At 37.2% G+C, this 16,433-nt stretch overlaps 1 protein-coding gene across 1 annotated transcript; it reads right to left on the reverse strand.

Annotated features, from left to right (window-relative positions):
- On the reverse strand, positions 6,027-8,037 carry LOC109725344 (aspartic proteinase nepenthesin-1-like). Its single transcript, XM_020254501.1, has 2 exons — positions 7,586-8,037; positions 6,027-7,278 (listed from the first exon to the last, which is right to left on the reverse strand). Exons 1-2 carry the CDS (start codon positions 7,988-7,990, stop codon positions 6,340-6,342), a joined length of 1,344 nt encoding a protein of 447 aa, XP_020110090.1. The 5' UTR covers positions 7,991-8,037; the 3' UTR covers positions 6,027-6,339.

A 16,433-nucleotide genomic window follows, 5' to 3' on the forward strand; every position in this document is an offset into this window, starting at 1 on the left:
TTAGATATATTGTTATTGGATATACTGTTATGTATAATCTAAATAATATGTTCATATTGAATATTTTGTTATAATATAATCCAAATAATATGTTCACATACAAGCCCAATAGGTGAAAACGTATTAAAGCCCATATTAACTGGAGCCCAAACCCTACGCTGGAGGTAATACTGTTGAGCGTTCCAAACTTGACGTCTCTTGGTGTAATACTTTAAGCACCCGAAAATCCATCTATTCTCTAAAACGATAACCTCCAACAAAATGTACATTGTAGATCAAGATTCAGTTCCTTTGTGCGCTGTTGAGGGTTGTGCGGCACTTGAAAAGCTGTTAGAGCCCCAGGATTGTGTTGCCCATATCCTTCCTGTAATTGTCTACTTCTCATAGATATGCTGGGTGGCCTCCATGAGTAGTACAATCAATTTTGATTTTTGAGAGACACGTCTCTGCCCATACATGACGATGCAATTGTAATTTATCTACTAATTTTTCTACTAATATAAATATTCTATGCATAATTTGAATTGCAGCTGAGAGTGAGATTGCCCTGCTTACAGAAGAAGCTCAGAGGGCAACCTCTGCTTTACGTATTGATCTTGAGAAAGGTAGTCATTATTTGTCGTTACAGATGTCTTTTTTTATTAAATAACAAAAAAAATTGAAGGTAAAGATGCTAGATAATTGTTTGGTCTTTATTAAACTCTGTTGAAATTTTAATTTAGAATCATTAATTGGTACAATATTGATATTTCAGACTGATACATATGTTTTACTCTTTATCGAGATGTATCTACTAAGGTAATTGTGAGACTTGAAACTCTTAGGAGTTGGAGGCAAGACCTATTTGTTGTCGAATAGATTAATAATGTGAAAGATTACGAGTATTGAAGAAGCAGGTTAATTTTTTTAATTGATATACGTCTTAATTATAAGATACTGTTGGTTGTAAACGACTTCTAATCCTTTTGTTCGTAAATACTAATTTATTAGAATTATAATTCTGAATACTTTTGAATGGAACGACGGATTTGGATTGTCCCTTATGTAGATTTATTTATATGAAGCTTTAAGGGGGCGTTTGGATTGACGAATTTGTAGATTCAACGTAAGTCAAGTGTAGTGGTGTTTGAGTTTTCCTGAAGTGTGATTATTTTTCTGTTGTTTGTTTTGACGTAACTCGTACCACTGAAAGTTAAATTCAATCACTTCTGCTGTTTGTTTTGATGTAACTTGGTGCTGGTAAAATTAGTTTTTTGAGTTCCGTTGTTTGTTTTGATGTAAGGTATGGATCCCATTATCTCCTAAATATAGTAATAAATTTATCACTATAAAATTTAACCTATTATATAATTAAATTTTTTATTATTATTTAAAGATAATCTTAATTTATTATAAATAAGGTAATTCTAACCCATTATAAAGAAAGTAGAGTTTAGATTTTACTGTTTAATAAATTGTTTAGAGAAGGTTGAGTGTGGTGGAAGTCGAGTTCGGTACTTTAGAGCCGGAAGTCGAGAGTAGGTGAAGTGGAGCTCTAACGTAACTTGAGTTACATTATATTTTTCACTTACACCAAAACAAATAACGAAAGTGATGGAACTTGAGTTCCATCACTCCACTTACACCAAAACAAACGGGCCCTGCTTTAAGTAGCTTCGATATGAAGCCTTTTTGTGTTCTGTATGCATAGCATGCTGATTAAAGCTTTCATATGATATGTTTGTCGTAACTTTTTGCTTACAAAATTTCTCCCATAACATGCTCTATTAATTATTGGCGAATTTGCAATGGATGCCTTTTTTTATTTTCACTTCTCGAACACCGTGGAGTAATATACTTAATTTCTTTAGTTATCTTATTAAATTTTATGTAATATACTACTTGGCAGTATTTCTTACTTTCTCCTACAACGACTGTTTGCCAATAGAATTAATTTGTAGATAGTATGAATCATTTAGGTAAGTAAAAATCTTTGTTGCATTATTTATGGCATGTCTGTGTCCTACAACTTGCTGGTAATTTATTATTTTTTAATTCTACTTTTCTCTTTCTGCCATTTACTTCTGATGTTTTCTTATAATAGATTTTATATTATCACCATATAACTATACATACATAGAAAATGATATTAGTTGAATGGATATTATTAGGATTTTGTTACTATGGTTGGAACTTCTGTTTTAGCTAAAGGAATGCAAAACTGATTCCTACACCCGCTCGCACACCCGGCCCCACTTATGAACCTCGGACGCATCTGCCCATACCCTGCCCGTGCCCCCTGCTCGCATGCTACATCCACGCCCAGCACCTGCCCGCACCCGTCCCTCTGCCTCACTACCACCTATCTCAAAAATGTGGGCCCCACCGAAGCTCTCGGTTAAGGAGAGGCCTGCCGTATCGTTTTTGTTCCCCCAATTTATAGTTATAGATAAATGAGTTCATATTTAGTTTTTAATTATTGTAAAAATAATTTGTTTTATATTAACTTTTATTCATAATATTTATGCTGGATTTTTATTCTACTATATTGTATGCAAATTTATTTTAAAATTTTTATGCATCATATTATCTTTATTTTATATCCATTTTTAGTATATTTTTATTTCGTATATTGTATGTTTTCATATGTTTTGAAAATTATACGTATCTAAAAAAATTGTGAAAAACTACCGTCATTTCCTGCATACAAANCAGATTTAATTACCTACGAAGGCTAAAAAAAAAAATTGAAAACCTGGTCCAACTTCAATTCAGAGGAAAAATCCAAAGGGGAAAAATAAGCAGCTACCATCAATTAGAGCCCTAATATATATACCAACCCGGAGCAGATTTGCAAAAAAGTCTGATTTTCCACGGCAAATGGCTATGTAATATAAATCACATCAAACAGTTTTTTGTATGCAGGAAATGACGGTAGTTTTTCACAATTTTTTTAGATACGTATAATTTTCAAAACATATGAAAACATACAATATACGAAATAAAAATATACTAAAAATGGATATAAAATAAAGATAATATTTATGCTGGATTTTTATTCTACTATATTGTATGCAAATTTATTTTAAAATTTTTATGCATCATATTATCTTTATTTTATATCCATTTTTAGTATATTTTTATTTCGTATATTGTATGTTTTCATATGTTTTGAAAATTATACGTATCTAAAAAAATTGTGAAAAACTACCGTCATTTCCTGCATACAAAAAACTGTTTGATGTGATTTATATTACATAGCCATTTGCCGTGGAAAATCAGACTTTTTTGCAAATCTGCTCCGGGTTGGTATATATATTAGGGCTCTAATTGATGGTAGCTGCTTATTTTTCCCCTTTGGATTTTTCCTCTGAATTGAAGTTGGACCAGGTTTTCAATTTTTTTTTTTAGCCTTCGTAGGTAATTAAATCTGTGGGTTTTTTTTTTTTTTTTTTGGTTGTAAAGTGTAAACTTATACTAATCAGTGCTTTTTTATGTCTTCGAATTTTCTTGAAGTTTTACTAAATTAAGCTTGATGTCGAATATAGAACGCCGGCTTTTTTGAAGATCAGGCTTTTTGGGTTTGGGTGTGTTCTACTACTTGCGCAAAGTACGGCAATGATTTATACCGCATAGCCATTTGGCATGTAAATGTAGACTTTTTTGCAAATCTGCTCCGGGTTTACAATTGCTATAAATACTTCTACGTACCTCTTATTCTTATTTTTTGTGACTTTGCTCTAATACAGTTGATGCTGTTATTAAATTACCAGGAGCGTGTAAAACTCCTGAAGATATTGATGAGTTCTCAAAAAATTTTATATTACATATGATTATGCATTTTTACTTCATATCTTTGGATAGGATTCAGAATTATTATTATTTTATTATTACTATAATTATTATTATCTTTATCTTTATAAACAGAATCCTAAAGAAAGTCTCTCTTTATTTTAGGGGTTGTGGGGCCCATATGTGAACTTTACTATTTTTTATTTTGATCCTTAAGCTTTTTTTTGCAATCAAATTTTTAATATCTTTATATTTTTAAACGTGAATGGTGAACCTTAAAGGTGTCCCTTTATTTTAAGGGTTGTGTTCCAATCTTTTTATTATTTTTTATTTTATTTCTTAATTTTTTTTACAATAAAATTTTAAAATTATAATAATTTACCGTGATAATATCTTTCCGCCGCATCGCGCGGGTCCCATAACTAGTTTATAAATATACTACACTTTCCAACCTTCTACACCCTTTTGCATTCTTATCGTTGACCCAAGAGCTAATATCTTGAACTCACCAATTCTCTTGGTTTATGTGACCAATTCTCTTGGTTTATGTGAGTAGCATGCATGCACCTTACGAGAACATGTGAACTTAATAGTATTTTCACCACTTTTTGGACTTAGCTTATATGTGTGAGAATCCCTTTATTTTTAATTAAGAGAAAGTTATTTCTTGTTCTCCATTGTTCTTGTTCTTCTTCTCTAGTTTGGTATGATCTTGGGCTAGTGGTATTCTTGATCCACTATTTGAAGTAGTGGGTTTCCAATCGACGGATCTCGCTATTTCGTTACAGAGAGATTGTTCCCAAAGCATCATCAACTGTTTTGTCTTGTAGATTGCTAGTCGAGGGGCCGACTGGGCCTTTCGGAAGATCATACCATTCCTGATCTCCCAAGTGACCCACCAAGAGGCTACTAATCCGATTAACCAAATACTCATTAACCGTGCTCCATACCCACCCATCCATCTATCGCATACCTAGTGCACATCGTTTCCCACTTCTCTAGGCTGTACCGTTGCCTAGGTCATCACCAATAGAAATCTAGAAAAAACACATCATGTGAATAAATGATCTAAAGTTTCCACTTCAGATCCATACAACACATAGTTTGTGCTGCCAGTCTAACCTCTCTTAATAAAGTTATTACCTGTAAGGAGCCTCTTCTTAAAGACGAGCCAGCAAAACACTTTCACTTTTAGTGGAGTTCGAAGTCTCCAAATCTTGCTCACTCGGACGTCCCTTGTGCCCCCGTCGCTCAGCGCTGAGTAGGCGGATTTCACTGTGAACCGCATGTCAGGGTTCCATCTTCAATGCACACTATTTGGTCTCTACTCAATTTTGAAGTCGGATATCTTTATTGATTAAATATTATTAATGTATTTTAATGCTTGATTATAGTGTTTGATTAGTTGTCCATGACCAATCCTAAGTCGAACAGAAGAGAAGAAATTTTTTTTTCCATAATGTAAGACTATATATTTGGTTCTATATATATAGCGATAACTTATAATTGGTTTATCTTTTCAAAGTTTAACTTCTATAAAATTTTTAGAGTATCGAATTAAAGTTTGAAAAGTTAAACCACTAATTTATTATAAAATACGTATAAAGTTGATTTTATCAACAAGATTTTCAAGTGCATCTTGATATATACAGATACGATTACTTCTACTCTGTATGGATGAAGTGAAAAAGAGAGAAAAAACTCTGTATCGATGCAGTGAAAAAGAGAGAAAAAAAAAGACAGTTAGGAAAGAAAAATAATTTTCTCACGTTTGGATCAAAATTTGAGGAGAAAAAAAAGAAGAGAAATGAAGAAAAATTGAGAGAAAATGATCTTTCATAATTGTCGCCCTTTTTTCCGTTTTTCAGAAGTAAAGAGAAATGGAGTAGAAGGAAGATAAAGTTATTCTCCCTTCTTCCCTCCTTAGTCGAAACAACACAAGAGAAAGTTACTTCTTTTTTTTTTTCCATGTCCTATTCTCTTCATGGAAATGAAGCATTATTATAAAACAATTCCACACATACCTTGTTTTTTTTTTAGGAAAGAGAGAGAGAGAAAGGTAGCATGCTACCGACTTCGTTTATTTTTTAAAAAAATAAACTTAGTTAAAAATATAAATCAACTAGGATTTGAATTTGAAACCTCGGATATCAACTGTCAAGTTTTTTACCACTTGCAATAGGAACGGTCGGTGCACATATCTTGTTGATAGGAGAAGAAATAGACATGAACCTTCAAAAAACTAAACCAATCCCTTATTAACTACAAAACCTACTTGATCATGATGCAGTTTGAGACATACATATGTATCATTACTATTTCAGCAAGTATATCCACCAAAAGGAAAAAAAAAGAGAGAGTACAGTATCTATAATAGGCACAAAAATGATCATTAACCAACTAGAACATGTACACATTTCATTTCTTTTTACTACTCCCTCATTCATTTATTCATTCAATACTTTAGAAACTCTACGTCACTCGAACTTAGAATTATATTGAACTTAGGAGCATTTCGCCATGCTACAATATTCAGCCGGTAGAGAACGGTATACAACGGCGCTACCTTCAAAGCTTGTCACACTGAGCGGGAGCAAAAGACAACTTCTCGTTCTCCAAGTCGTAGAGCACCTTCATGTTTTGCTGCTGTATATTTCCGATGACGGAGCTATCGCCGTTGTTGGCTATGTTGACGCACAGCACGCGGTCGCCGTTCTGAAACATGTAGTTCTCCTTCGGCAGGTCCATGTTGGCGCCCAGAAAATGGAATACGAGCTGCGGCACCTTCACCGACGCCGTGTCGTTCGTCGGCGTCTTGAAGCATAGCCCGAACGACCCCGTCTTGTCCTCGACCACCGGGAGCTTCACGTAGGACTTGAACGCCTTCGCCGCCTTCTTGTACGCGACGTTGACGAGCCCCGTGACTTGCGTCCCCGAGTCGACGATCACCCCGCCGGTGCCGTCCTTCCTCAGCTCGAACGCCGACTTCGGTATCTTGAGCCGGTTCTTGCCGACCGTAATTCCGAGCAGCGACACGTAGTAGAAGGTCAGCACGCTCGGGTTCTGGAGCAGCGGGGTGGTGAGTATCGGGCCGCCTCCTAAGTTGTCGGCGAGCGGGCCGAAGAAGAGGGTGCTTTGCTTGGACTGGAGTAGGGGGGTGAAGCAGTAGGCGAATTTTCGGATGCCGAGCTGGGAGATGAGCGAGAGAGGGTTGCGGCCGAAGCCGACGATCCCCGACCCGCCGTTCAGGTCGCCCCAGTTGTCGTGCCCGCAGCCAAAGCCGAGGCCGGGGACCCGGACCTTCGCGACCGAGCCGAAGGTGAAGGTCTCGGTGGCGAGGGCGCCGATCGACGACGTGAGGTCGCCATATCTGTAGATGTAGACGCAGTGCTGCTGGTCCGCGCTCAAGATGCTATTGTCGATCTCCAGGGCCTGACACAGCTTGCTGGCGTAGGGCAGGTCCGAGTAAGTGGAGGACTTCGAGGGGTCGAAGAGATGCGCCGGAACCTGGTAAGCCGTTCGTACTATTTGAATGCATGAATATTTTATTCTAAATATTCTTTAATTATACATCCAAAACAGATAAGATATTCGGCTTATCAAATTATTATTATCAGGTAACTTTTTCTAGTTGTTTAAGTTTTTTTTTTACTCAATTAATATATATATATATTATATAGTTGTGTGGCCTGCGATCGTAACATGTGATAAATTGATTATAGGAGTTCTTGAAAACTCAAAAGCTCTAACAAGTGATATCAAAACAAATGTTAAATTTTTAGCGAATTAATTCGGATCGTTTTCTGAACACAACCTTGAGGCACTTGATGCAGGGTTTGCATTGGGTCCAGATGAGGTCGCTGCCGGTGTCTAGTATCACCGTAAAGGGCAGCGGCGGCGTGCCGATGGCTAAGTCCATGAGGTACTCGCCCTCACCGGGGCTTACCAGAATGTGGGATTTCGTGAGTGTGGTAGGGTCGACGCCGCCGCTGGCGGCGGCTTGCACTCCCAAGAGCCACATCGCACGAGCCTGGCTCCGGCGGGCTGCGCGGCAGAGGAGCTCCGGCTTGGTGAAGTTGCGCCCGGCGTCGACGTGGGTTAGCTCAATGCGCAAGTCCAGAAAAGCTGCAGATGTGGTGACAAAAATCAGGAAGCTTATTAGGACTGAGGAAAGGAGGGATTGCATTTTGAATCGGCTCATGGTGTTGGTAATAGGCATTGCTTGGAAAGTCAACAGGCACTTGTTGTGGGAAGAACGTGTGGGTGTACCCGTGGTATATATTGCAGGGGTGTCAACGAGCCGAACACAAGCGAGTTGGATCAACTCATATTCGGTAACGAGACGAAGACGAACTAACTCGTTAAAGTACCAAATCAAAAAATTTAGCTCATATTTGGCTTTTTAAACACGAGCTGACTCACGAGCTGACCAATAAACAATACGTTAAATAAATTAGATTGGATATATATAAAAAGAGTTGAGCTAGAATACTATCGGTAGTAAACGAGCCATTTTACTACCGATTTGTTTTCGATGATAGAGCTTCCAAATTGACGATCGGCTCCGTTAAATATGATCTAAACCATTTAAACTACCTAGAAATTAAATTTCACGCACTTTCGATATTGTTCTTTTATCCATCAAGTGAACAGAAAAATGAATGGCTGAAAATGAATACTCTGTAAAAAAATGATGATAGGAGTCTTGTAATCAAGATCAAGAGTATAGATCTTGTTTTAAATAGTTCAAAGAATTTTCTAACAAAAATTTAATTGATTTGGATATCTTTACGCCGTTAAACGAGAAAACGCCTCTTATCGACCATTAAAATTACAAATTTTGAGATCCTTTGATCATTAGGCAAATGATGTCGAAAAGATTTGAAATTTGATTTCTAAACACTTCAAGTGGTATAGATCATGTTCAACGGAGCCGATCGTCAATTTGGAAGTTCTATCATCGAAAATAAATCGGTAGCAAAACAGCTCGTTTACAACCGATAGTATTCTAGCTCAACTCTATATAAAAAATAAATTTATAAAATCTTATATATCCTTTTAGACTTTGATCGAATTAATGGTTGAAACTTTACATATAAATATTTTTTTTTTTTTATAATTGAGCTCGGTTTTATATTATTTTTGCTAAAAATCAATCAAAGGCCAATTTGCATAAAAAATTCACTTATTTTGGACTTTTGCAAAACGATGCTGCCTTTTTCGCTTTTGCAGATTCGGTCCGCTTTTTCAGCAAACTGACCAAAATACCCTTATATCTTTTTCTCTTTCCTCTTTCTCTCTCCTCTTCCTTTCTCTCGCTCTTTTTCTTTCTCTTCCCAGAGAGCGGCGGAGACGTAGCGGAGGCGCCCTTATACCTTTTTCTCTCTCCTCTTTTTTCTCTCGTTCTTTTTTTTTTCTCTTCCCAGAGAGTGGCAGAGACAGGCGGAGGCGGCCTGCTTCGATTTTGTCCGGCGCATCCTTACTCTCACCCGCGCCGCCTCTGCCCCGGCCCGCCGCCGAACTCTTTTTTTTTTTTCTTTTCCCTCTTCGCACTTCCCTCAACTTGTTACTCCGCCGACACCGCCTACTTGCCTTCTGCCGCCGTGTCCTTCGCCTCGTCTCCTACTCTGCCAAAGAGCCCGCCTCCCGCCGACGCTGACAATCTTCGCCAGGAGAGCCCGACGAACGCACCCCTGTGGACCCTGCTCCCCTGCCGCGTACTTCGGCCGCAACCTACGGAGCGAGTGCGGTCCTTTGATTTAAGGACGACCGTCACAGTCAGCCAGGCGCAAAAAATTAAGCAAAACGAGGACTTCCGTTACGACCTCGTTAGGCAGGACGGGAACCCACGAGAACAAAAACAAACAAATAACAAAACACAAAAAAAAAAAAACAGAAGAACATGAATAAAATAAAAAGACAAGCAAAGAAATAAAAATAATAGAAAAAAGAAAAGAACAAAGCACAATAGAACAATAAAAATACACAATAAAGAATAAAATAACTGACAATAAAGATAAAAATGAATCTGATTAAAACAAAATGTAAACTAGTAGACTTTAAAAGATAGCAATAATCACTCTAATGGAAAGACAAACACCGCAATATACTTAAACAAACAATAATTAAATCCAAATAATCTATACAATCATCCAGTAAATTGCACTCAAATTCAAGAATACATACAACCAATGCAACTCCAATTAAGCAAGGCAACGATATACTCTATACAACAATTCACCGCCCAACATATGAACATGTATCCTACACTATTGTTGACACACTTTTTCCTCTAATGCATAAATAACATATATAATATTAAATAATTAACTGCACCCCCCTTATACAACGCCACAGAATATTTAATAAGAATAAATAAATAATAATACTACAAATAACTTGTTGAAATGTTTCTCCTCTTTAGTGTGCACCCCTTTCTCTCCGTGTTTCCACTATTTTTAGATGCTCACCTGCCCCCATTTCAGCGCAAGCATAATTCTCTCTGATCATTCTCTTGTTGCCCTGATTTAAGCTTCTATTTATTGCCCTCATTTTTTCGTCATGGCTTCCCACAATGAGAACCACAGAACATGCCTGATAATGTAAGACGAAAGAAAGCACCGTAATCTCCTAATCTTTTCACGGGAAATGCTCACGTTTCCGCTCCACAACAGAATGGGGCAATCACCGAGGCAGGCGAAATTGCGTGCCAACCCAGTGAAACAGCCTAGAATGCAACCCGCGCGAGCAACTGTCTAACGTTCTATCTTACGAGGACTGTGCAGCTTTCAACGCTACAACACTGTAAGAGCATATACCCAAGCGGAGACCAATTTGGCTGCCCCAGAAGCGAATACGCCCGTGCATGCTATTGCTTTAAAAGCGTGTGAACTTTCAATATCATGCGCTGCCCGTTTTTCCCTCTGCACAAGAGCTCGCACTAAGTCATCGATGGCCGTGTACTTCTCTCTCCAAAAACCGTGTCAATTTTCGTTTAAACCGAGGTAAATTTTCTCTGTCCACCTGCTAAGTTTCGACTCTTCACGCCTTGCCACTTCTTCATTTTTTGGTTAGCCACGTTACACGCTGCACTTTCCTCTCTTCCTTACTATTTTCTAATAATTGTTAATCTATTTTTTTTCTAACCCCATGTTTTTTCTTCTACCATTTTTTTTGGCCCTCCATCTCTTCGCAACTCGTAACTCGCTACATTAACCTGCCCTCAGTGCCCTGGTGCTGCCAACAAAGTTTTTGGCCATTAGGATTACAAGAACGATGTGCCGAGTATAGGGGAAACTGTGTGGGCCCTCAGGTTGAGTGGTGTTTGGTATGAAACTAGTCCTCTGCGCTCAACGGAGCTGCATGGAATGGACCCTGTAGACTCTACCGGCCGCCCCTTTGGTAGACCCAGTGCCCCTTCTTTCTATCAACTTATATATCTACTGAATTAGCAAAACTAAGGCTACTATGTTCTTACTAGCCCCGTGATCTGGTGCCTGCAAAGTTTTGGTCAATTGGCTTAAAGAGCTGTGCCGGTTAACAGGTACTGGATGTGGGCCCCCTAGGGTTGAGTGGGTGTGTTGGTTGCTCAGTAATGAATCTACGGGTGAATAATGGACAAAATGGTGACAATTAACCCCGGCGGACCTTTGGTGCTTAGCCACGCTGTTCAGGCTCATTATAAGCTAGTGTCGCCCGGACCCTCTATATAATATAATACTAATAAATAGAAGAAGGAGGAACGCGCAGAGCAACGCCGCCGACGAGGCCCCACGTAAAGTAGCCGCCCGAACGAGCAAAACGAAATCCACCCGCACCAAAAAAAGCCCCAATAAGTACAACTCCTAACAGGAACAGAAACTATTAATACCATGCATCGCCAAACGGGACATAACGCAAGAACCTATTAGTGTGAAGTTGTAATCGCTCACCTGGTCCGATATGGCAGGCCCCATCGGACATACGATTGAGACCACGACACGAAAAACGAAGAGAGAGCAGCATAGAGAAGGAGCCTTAGCAGATAACTCTCAAAAGACCACCATGAAAAGTTCGATTGCTTTTGAGTTTTTAGCCATTGGATGGATGGATGTAAGGTTGAGATGATGGTGGTAGATGAATAGTGTTTGATCAAGGCGCTATTATAATCAAAGAGTAGTCCAAGGGATAAAACCTAATAGCACCAAAGGAGTGTGATAATTCTTAAAAATATATTCATAGCTCAATTTATATATATATATATTAATATATTATATATATAGAATTAGGCTGGAATACTATTAATGTAAAACGCTCTTTTTGCTATCAATTTTTAACCCTTGGAGATGAAAAATGTTAGGGTCGGATGATATTAGTCGGTTAGAGTTGAGTGTCCCACTGGGTTATAGTATTTAATCCAATGGTTAGAATAATGAAAAGAGTTTGATCAAGGCTAAAAAACTGGTAGCAACAATAAAATTTTGCTATTATAGGAGCCAGTTCAACTATATATATATATATATATATTATATATATATATATATTATATATATATAATATATATATATTATATATAATATATATATATATATATATAGGCGAATTTGCATAAAAATCCTATGGTCCGCATGAACAAAAGTATGCGGCCGTGGGGATACGTTCGTATAAATATTAATTGTGTGGAGTCTAATCAAACTCCAAACAAAATTAAGATATATAAGAGTGCCCTATCACTACCAATAGTCACCTTCTATCGCATCTTTCTTTGTTGAGCACTATATATATATATATATCAGGGCTGCTGTGCTCTCAGGAGCACGGAGGCCTCCGTGTTCCTGAGCTGTTTTGGATAATGGAATTTTCGAATCGACGATCAGCTCCATTAGACTTGATCTAGGGTATTTGAAGTTTCTAAAAAATAATTTTTGCGATTTTTTGATATCATTTACCTAGTGATCGAAATGATTCAAAATCAATAATTTTTAATGGTTGATATCTGTCGTTTTCAAGTTTAACGGTGTAGAAGTATTCAAATCAGATAAAATTTTGATACAAAATTCTTTATACTATCTACAACAAGATTAATATTTCTGATCGAAAATTTTAGTGTTATATGACCACTTTTTATAGAATTTTTATTTTCAGCCGTTAAAAATTATTGATTTTGAATCCTTTTGATTGCTAGGTAAATGATATCGAAAAATTACAAAAATTATTTTTTAGAAACTTCAAATGCGCTAGATTAAGTCTAACAGAGCCGATCGTCAATTCAAAATTTTCATCATCGAAAACGGCTCAGGAGCACGAAGGCCTCCGCCGTGCTCCTGAGAGCACAACAACCCTGCTCTCTCTCTCTCTCTCTCTCTCTCTATATATATATATATATATTGGCCAATTTGCATAAAAAATCCACTAATTTTGGGCTTTTGCAAAAGTGGGCCACCTTTTTTATTTTTGCAGATTCGGTCCAAATTTTCAGCAAACTGACCAAAATATCCTTATTACTTTTTCTCTTTCCTCTTTCTCTCTCCTATTCTTTTCTCTCGTTCATTTTTTTTTTCTCTCACCAAAGAGGCAGCGGGCACATAGACGGAAGCGAAAACGGCCCGTCTTGCCTCTTACCCTCATGCTCTCGCCCTCGCCCTCGCCCTCGCCCTCACCCCCGCACCGCCCACCTTCCTCTCCTCCGACCCCACTAAGGCCGTGCTGCGACTTTTTTTTTTTTCCTCTCCTACTCTCATCCACCGTCTCCGACGACGACGCCTCTCGCGCCCTTCCCCGCCCTTCTCGTCCTCTCCCTCTCCCTCCTCCTCTGCCGCCTTCGACGATCTTCGCTGACGCCGACACCGTGGAGGTCGCTGCGGCGCTGCAGCCTCGGAGCGGGGATGATAAAGTTTTAGTGGGGAGCTCCCCCACGACGCTTTGTTAGAGAGCTCGTGATCTATTACCGCATATCAATTTTACCTTTATATAAAGATTCGTTTGCTATTTTTTAATATTTTTTTTTTAAAGAAGAGTAACCTTTAGGAGAAAAGTTTAACTGTTACAAGACAGCATCAAGAACTTCTCAATGAGGCTTTATTGGAAAGCTCCCCACTGAATTATTTTTTTTTCCCCATTTAGCATATCTCGTCCTCGTGATTCACGCCATGGTCCACATGAACAAAAGTATGCGGCCGTGGGGATACGTTCGCATAAATATTAATTGTGTGGAGCCTAATCAAATTCCAAACAAAATTAAGATATATAAGAGTGCCCTATCACTACCAATAGTCACCTTCTATGGCATCTTTCTTTGTTGAGCACTAGCGCTTTTGGATACTTTAATTATTGTTATTCCTTGTGTAGTGGTGGATACATTATTTTAGGTTAGTGTTGGGTTAACATCTTGGAGTAATCTTTGTTGATGTGCTTCTTCTAAAAGCAGGAGGACCTAGAGTTTTTGTTGGCCAATGTGTAAAAGTTTATTTATTTGAGAGTTAGAGTTAGAAAACTTCTATAAGTTTCAAATATTTAGGATGTTTTTTTTTTTTTTTTAAGAATAGATAGCTCGCTATCTGCTTCATTCATTGAAAGAGTGAATTAGACTACAAGGGTGAGACAACCAGGGCCTCGGAAAGGGGGGAAAAAAATCATAGACATAATCGATCAACAGCTCGTGAACTTTTTGAGACATATGTCTCATTGTTTTTAATAATGAGACATATATCTCGGTTGACAATTGAGAGTTGTTTTAATAATGAGACATATATCTGAGTTGAGTTGACAATTGAGAGTTGTTTTTAATAATGAGACATATATCTGAGTTGACAATTGAGAGTTGTTTTTAATAATGAGACATATATCTGAGTTGACAATTGACAATTGAGAGTTGTTTTAGACATAATCGATCAACAGCTCGTGAACTTTTTGAGGACTGAATTTTGTGATGTTTCCGGCGTTATTTATTGATTTTTCGTGTGGTATCAACATTAAAAAGTTTTTAGGGTAAATATGAGGTGTAGTTGAGACCGCTAAATCACTAAGAATGGAATATGAGAAAAGCCAAAAGATCTGGTTCTAACAAGTTCAAATACCACAAATACTGGTTAACTCCGTCAATCGTTAATTCGGATGCTCTATCAACAAAACTGATTGATTTGGAGGTATCAAAAGCTTGATGCTTTTAAAAGCATTCCAACTCAATTTTGAGCTATTGAGCTACACTACTTTTAAAAGCATCAAGTTTTGATGCTTTTACGTTGTTTTCAGTGACAGAACATTCTAACCGACGATCGACAACATTACATAATCTATGGCTCGTAAAATGTTTAGATCGTAATTTTATAAATTCTTAATATTATTTAATTATTTATTCAGATTGGAAAACTCTAGATTGAAAGAGGAATTTGCTTGGAAGGATAAGTGTAAAGAAGAGTCATATCTAATAATATAGACTTTTGAATGGCCAGGATGGTAGAGTGCCACTCTGTGGACTCTTGTGTGAATCGAGAAAACCTACTTGTATGTGATATGTCGTGGTGATGGACCATACAACTAGTTAATACATTCTTGTCCGATCCACACGACGAGGATGAAGAATAATTCTGCTCTCGAAAGAAAGTAGTATCCAGTGGTGGGTCCCGAGACGTGACACCTTAGATCATGTGTAATAATTATAAATATTGATTATTGATTTGAATGCCGCATCATTAAAAATGATGTGATCTCTTTTCATGTCCTATTGTAGATGCCTTACCATTGCGATACTGCCGAGTTGGCAATAAGAAATGTAGCTTTCATTCACCATTAACTATCCACTTGAGAGGAATTAATTACATCTTTTTGGTGGGGATGTAGCCCAAATTATGTTGAGGCCTAGGGTGCGAAGAAAAATTTTCTTAAAGCCAAATTATGAATGTGCTCGCTGGGTAGTTCGTTTAAGTTTTGTAGCTTTTAATTCGATTTTTTTTTTTGATGGACCTAATTCTCGTAGATCAAAAGTTGCTCTAATGGTTTATATCTTTGGTTATATTATTCCTCTAATTAGTATTCTCATGGTTATATTATTCCTCTAATTCTGATGTCACCTTTAATTTGTTCTCATCCCCTAAAGCTTGTAGATTAATTATATATATGCAGTTATGCTCTTTTCTTTCACATGTAATTTATAATTATTTATTTACGCTTACCTATTAAATCAGCTACTTATTTATATTCTTCTACGTACATGTATATATATCAAATTTATATACTTGAAATTTCTGTATTTTTACATGTATATATAAGTACTTTTTTTATAGGTCCTCTCATATATTGCTTTACAAAATTTTATGGGCACACCTTAATTAAGAAAGGTGGGTCTATTTTGTATGTTCTTAATCGATTTCTTATTAAATAATCTTTTAAGTAACATGCTATTCGAGCCAACTTAAGCCAATTATGTTTTGTGACTAGTCCATTGATTGATCTTATTCTTTCATTTTTACCTAGTTGCAAATTAATTCAATTTATACAAGCAATTGACAAACAAATAGCACACCAATGTGTGACCATTTTTCTCATGTATCTAACAATTTCTATCTAGCTAGTAGAGAAATCATATAACTTCATCTACTAACCATTTGTTTTGGCAATTATTCGCCTCTCAATCCCCCTAAAACTTATCAACACTACAGGAAAAAAAAAAAAAAAAAAAAAAAAAA

Source organism: Ananas comosus, linkage group 20 (genome assembly GCF_001540865.1).
Source record: "Ananas comosus cultivar F153 linkage group 20, ASM154086v1, whole genome shotgun sequence".
Taxonomy (NCBI): Eukaryota; Viridiplantae; Streptophyta; class Magnoliopsida; order Poales; family Bromeliaceae; genus Ananas; species Ananas comosus.

Bases quoted from the DNA above. Each gene is read 5' to 3' on its own strand.
- LOC109725344 (XM_020254501.1), bottom strand. From the start codon at position 7,990: ATGCCTATTACCAACACCATGAGCCGATTCAAAATGCAATCCCTCCTT. The intron at 7,279-7,585 runs GTTGTGTTCAGA...ACGGCTTACCAG, and splicing joins CCTGCATCAAGTGCCTCAAG to GTTCCGGCGCATCTCTTCGA.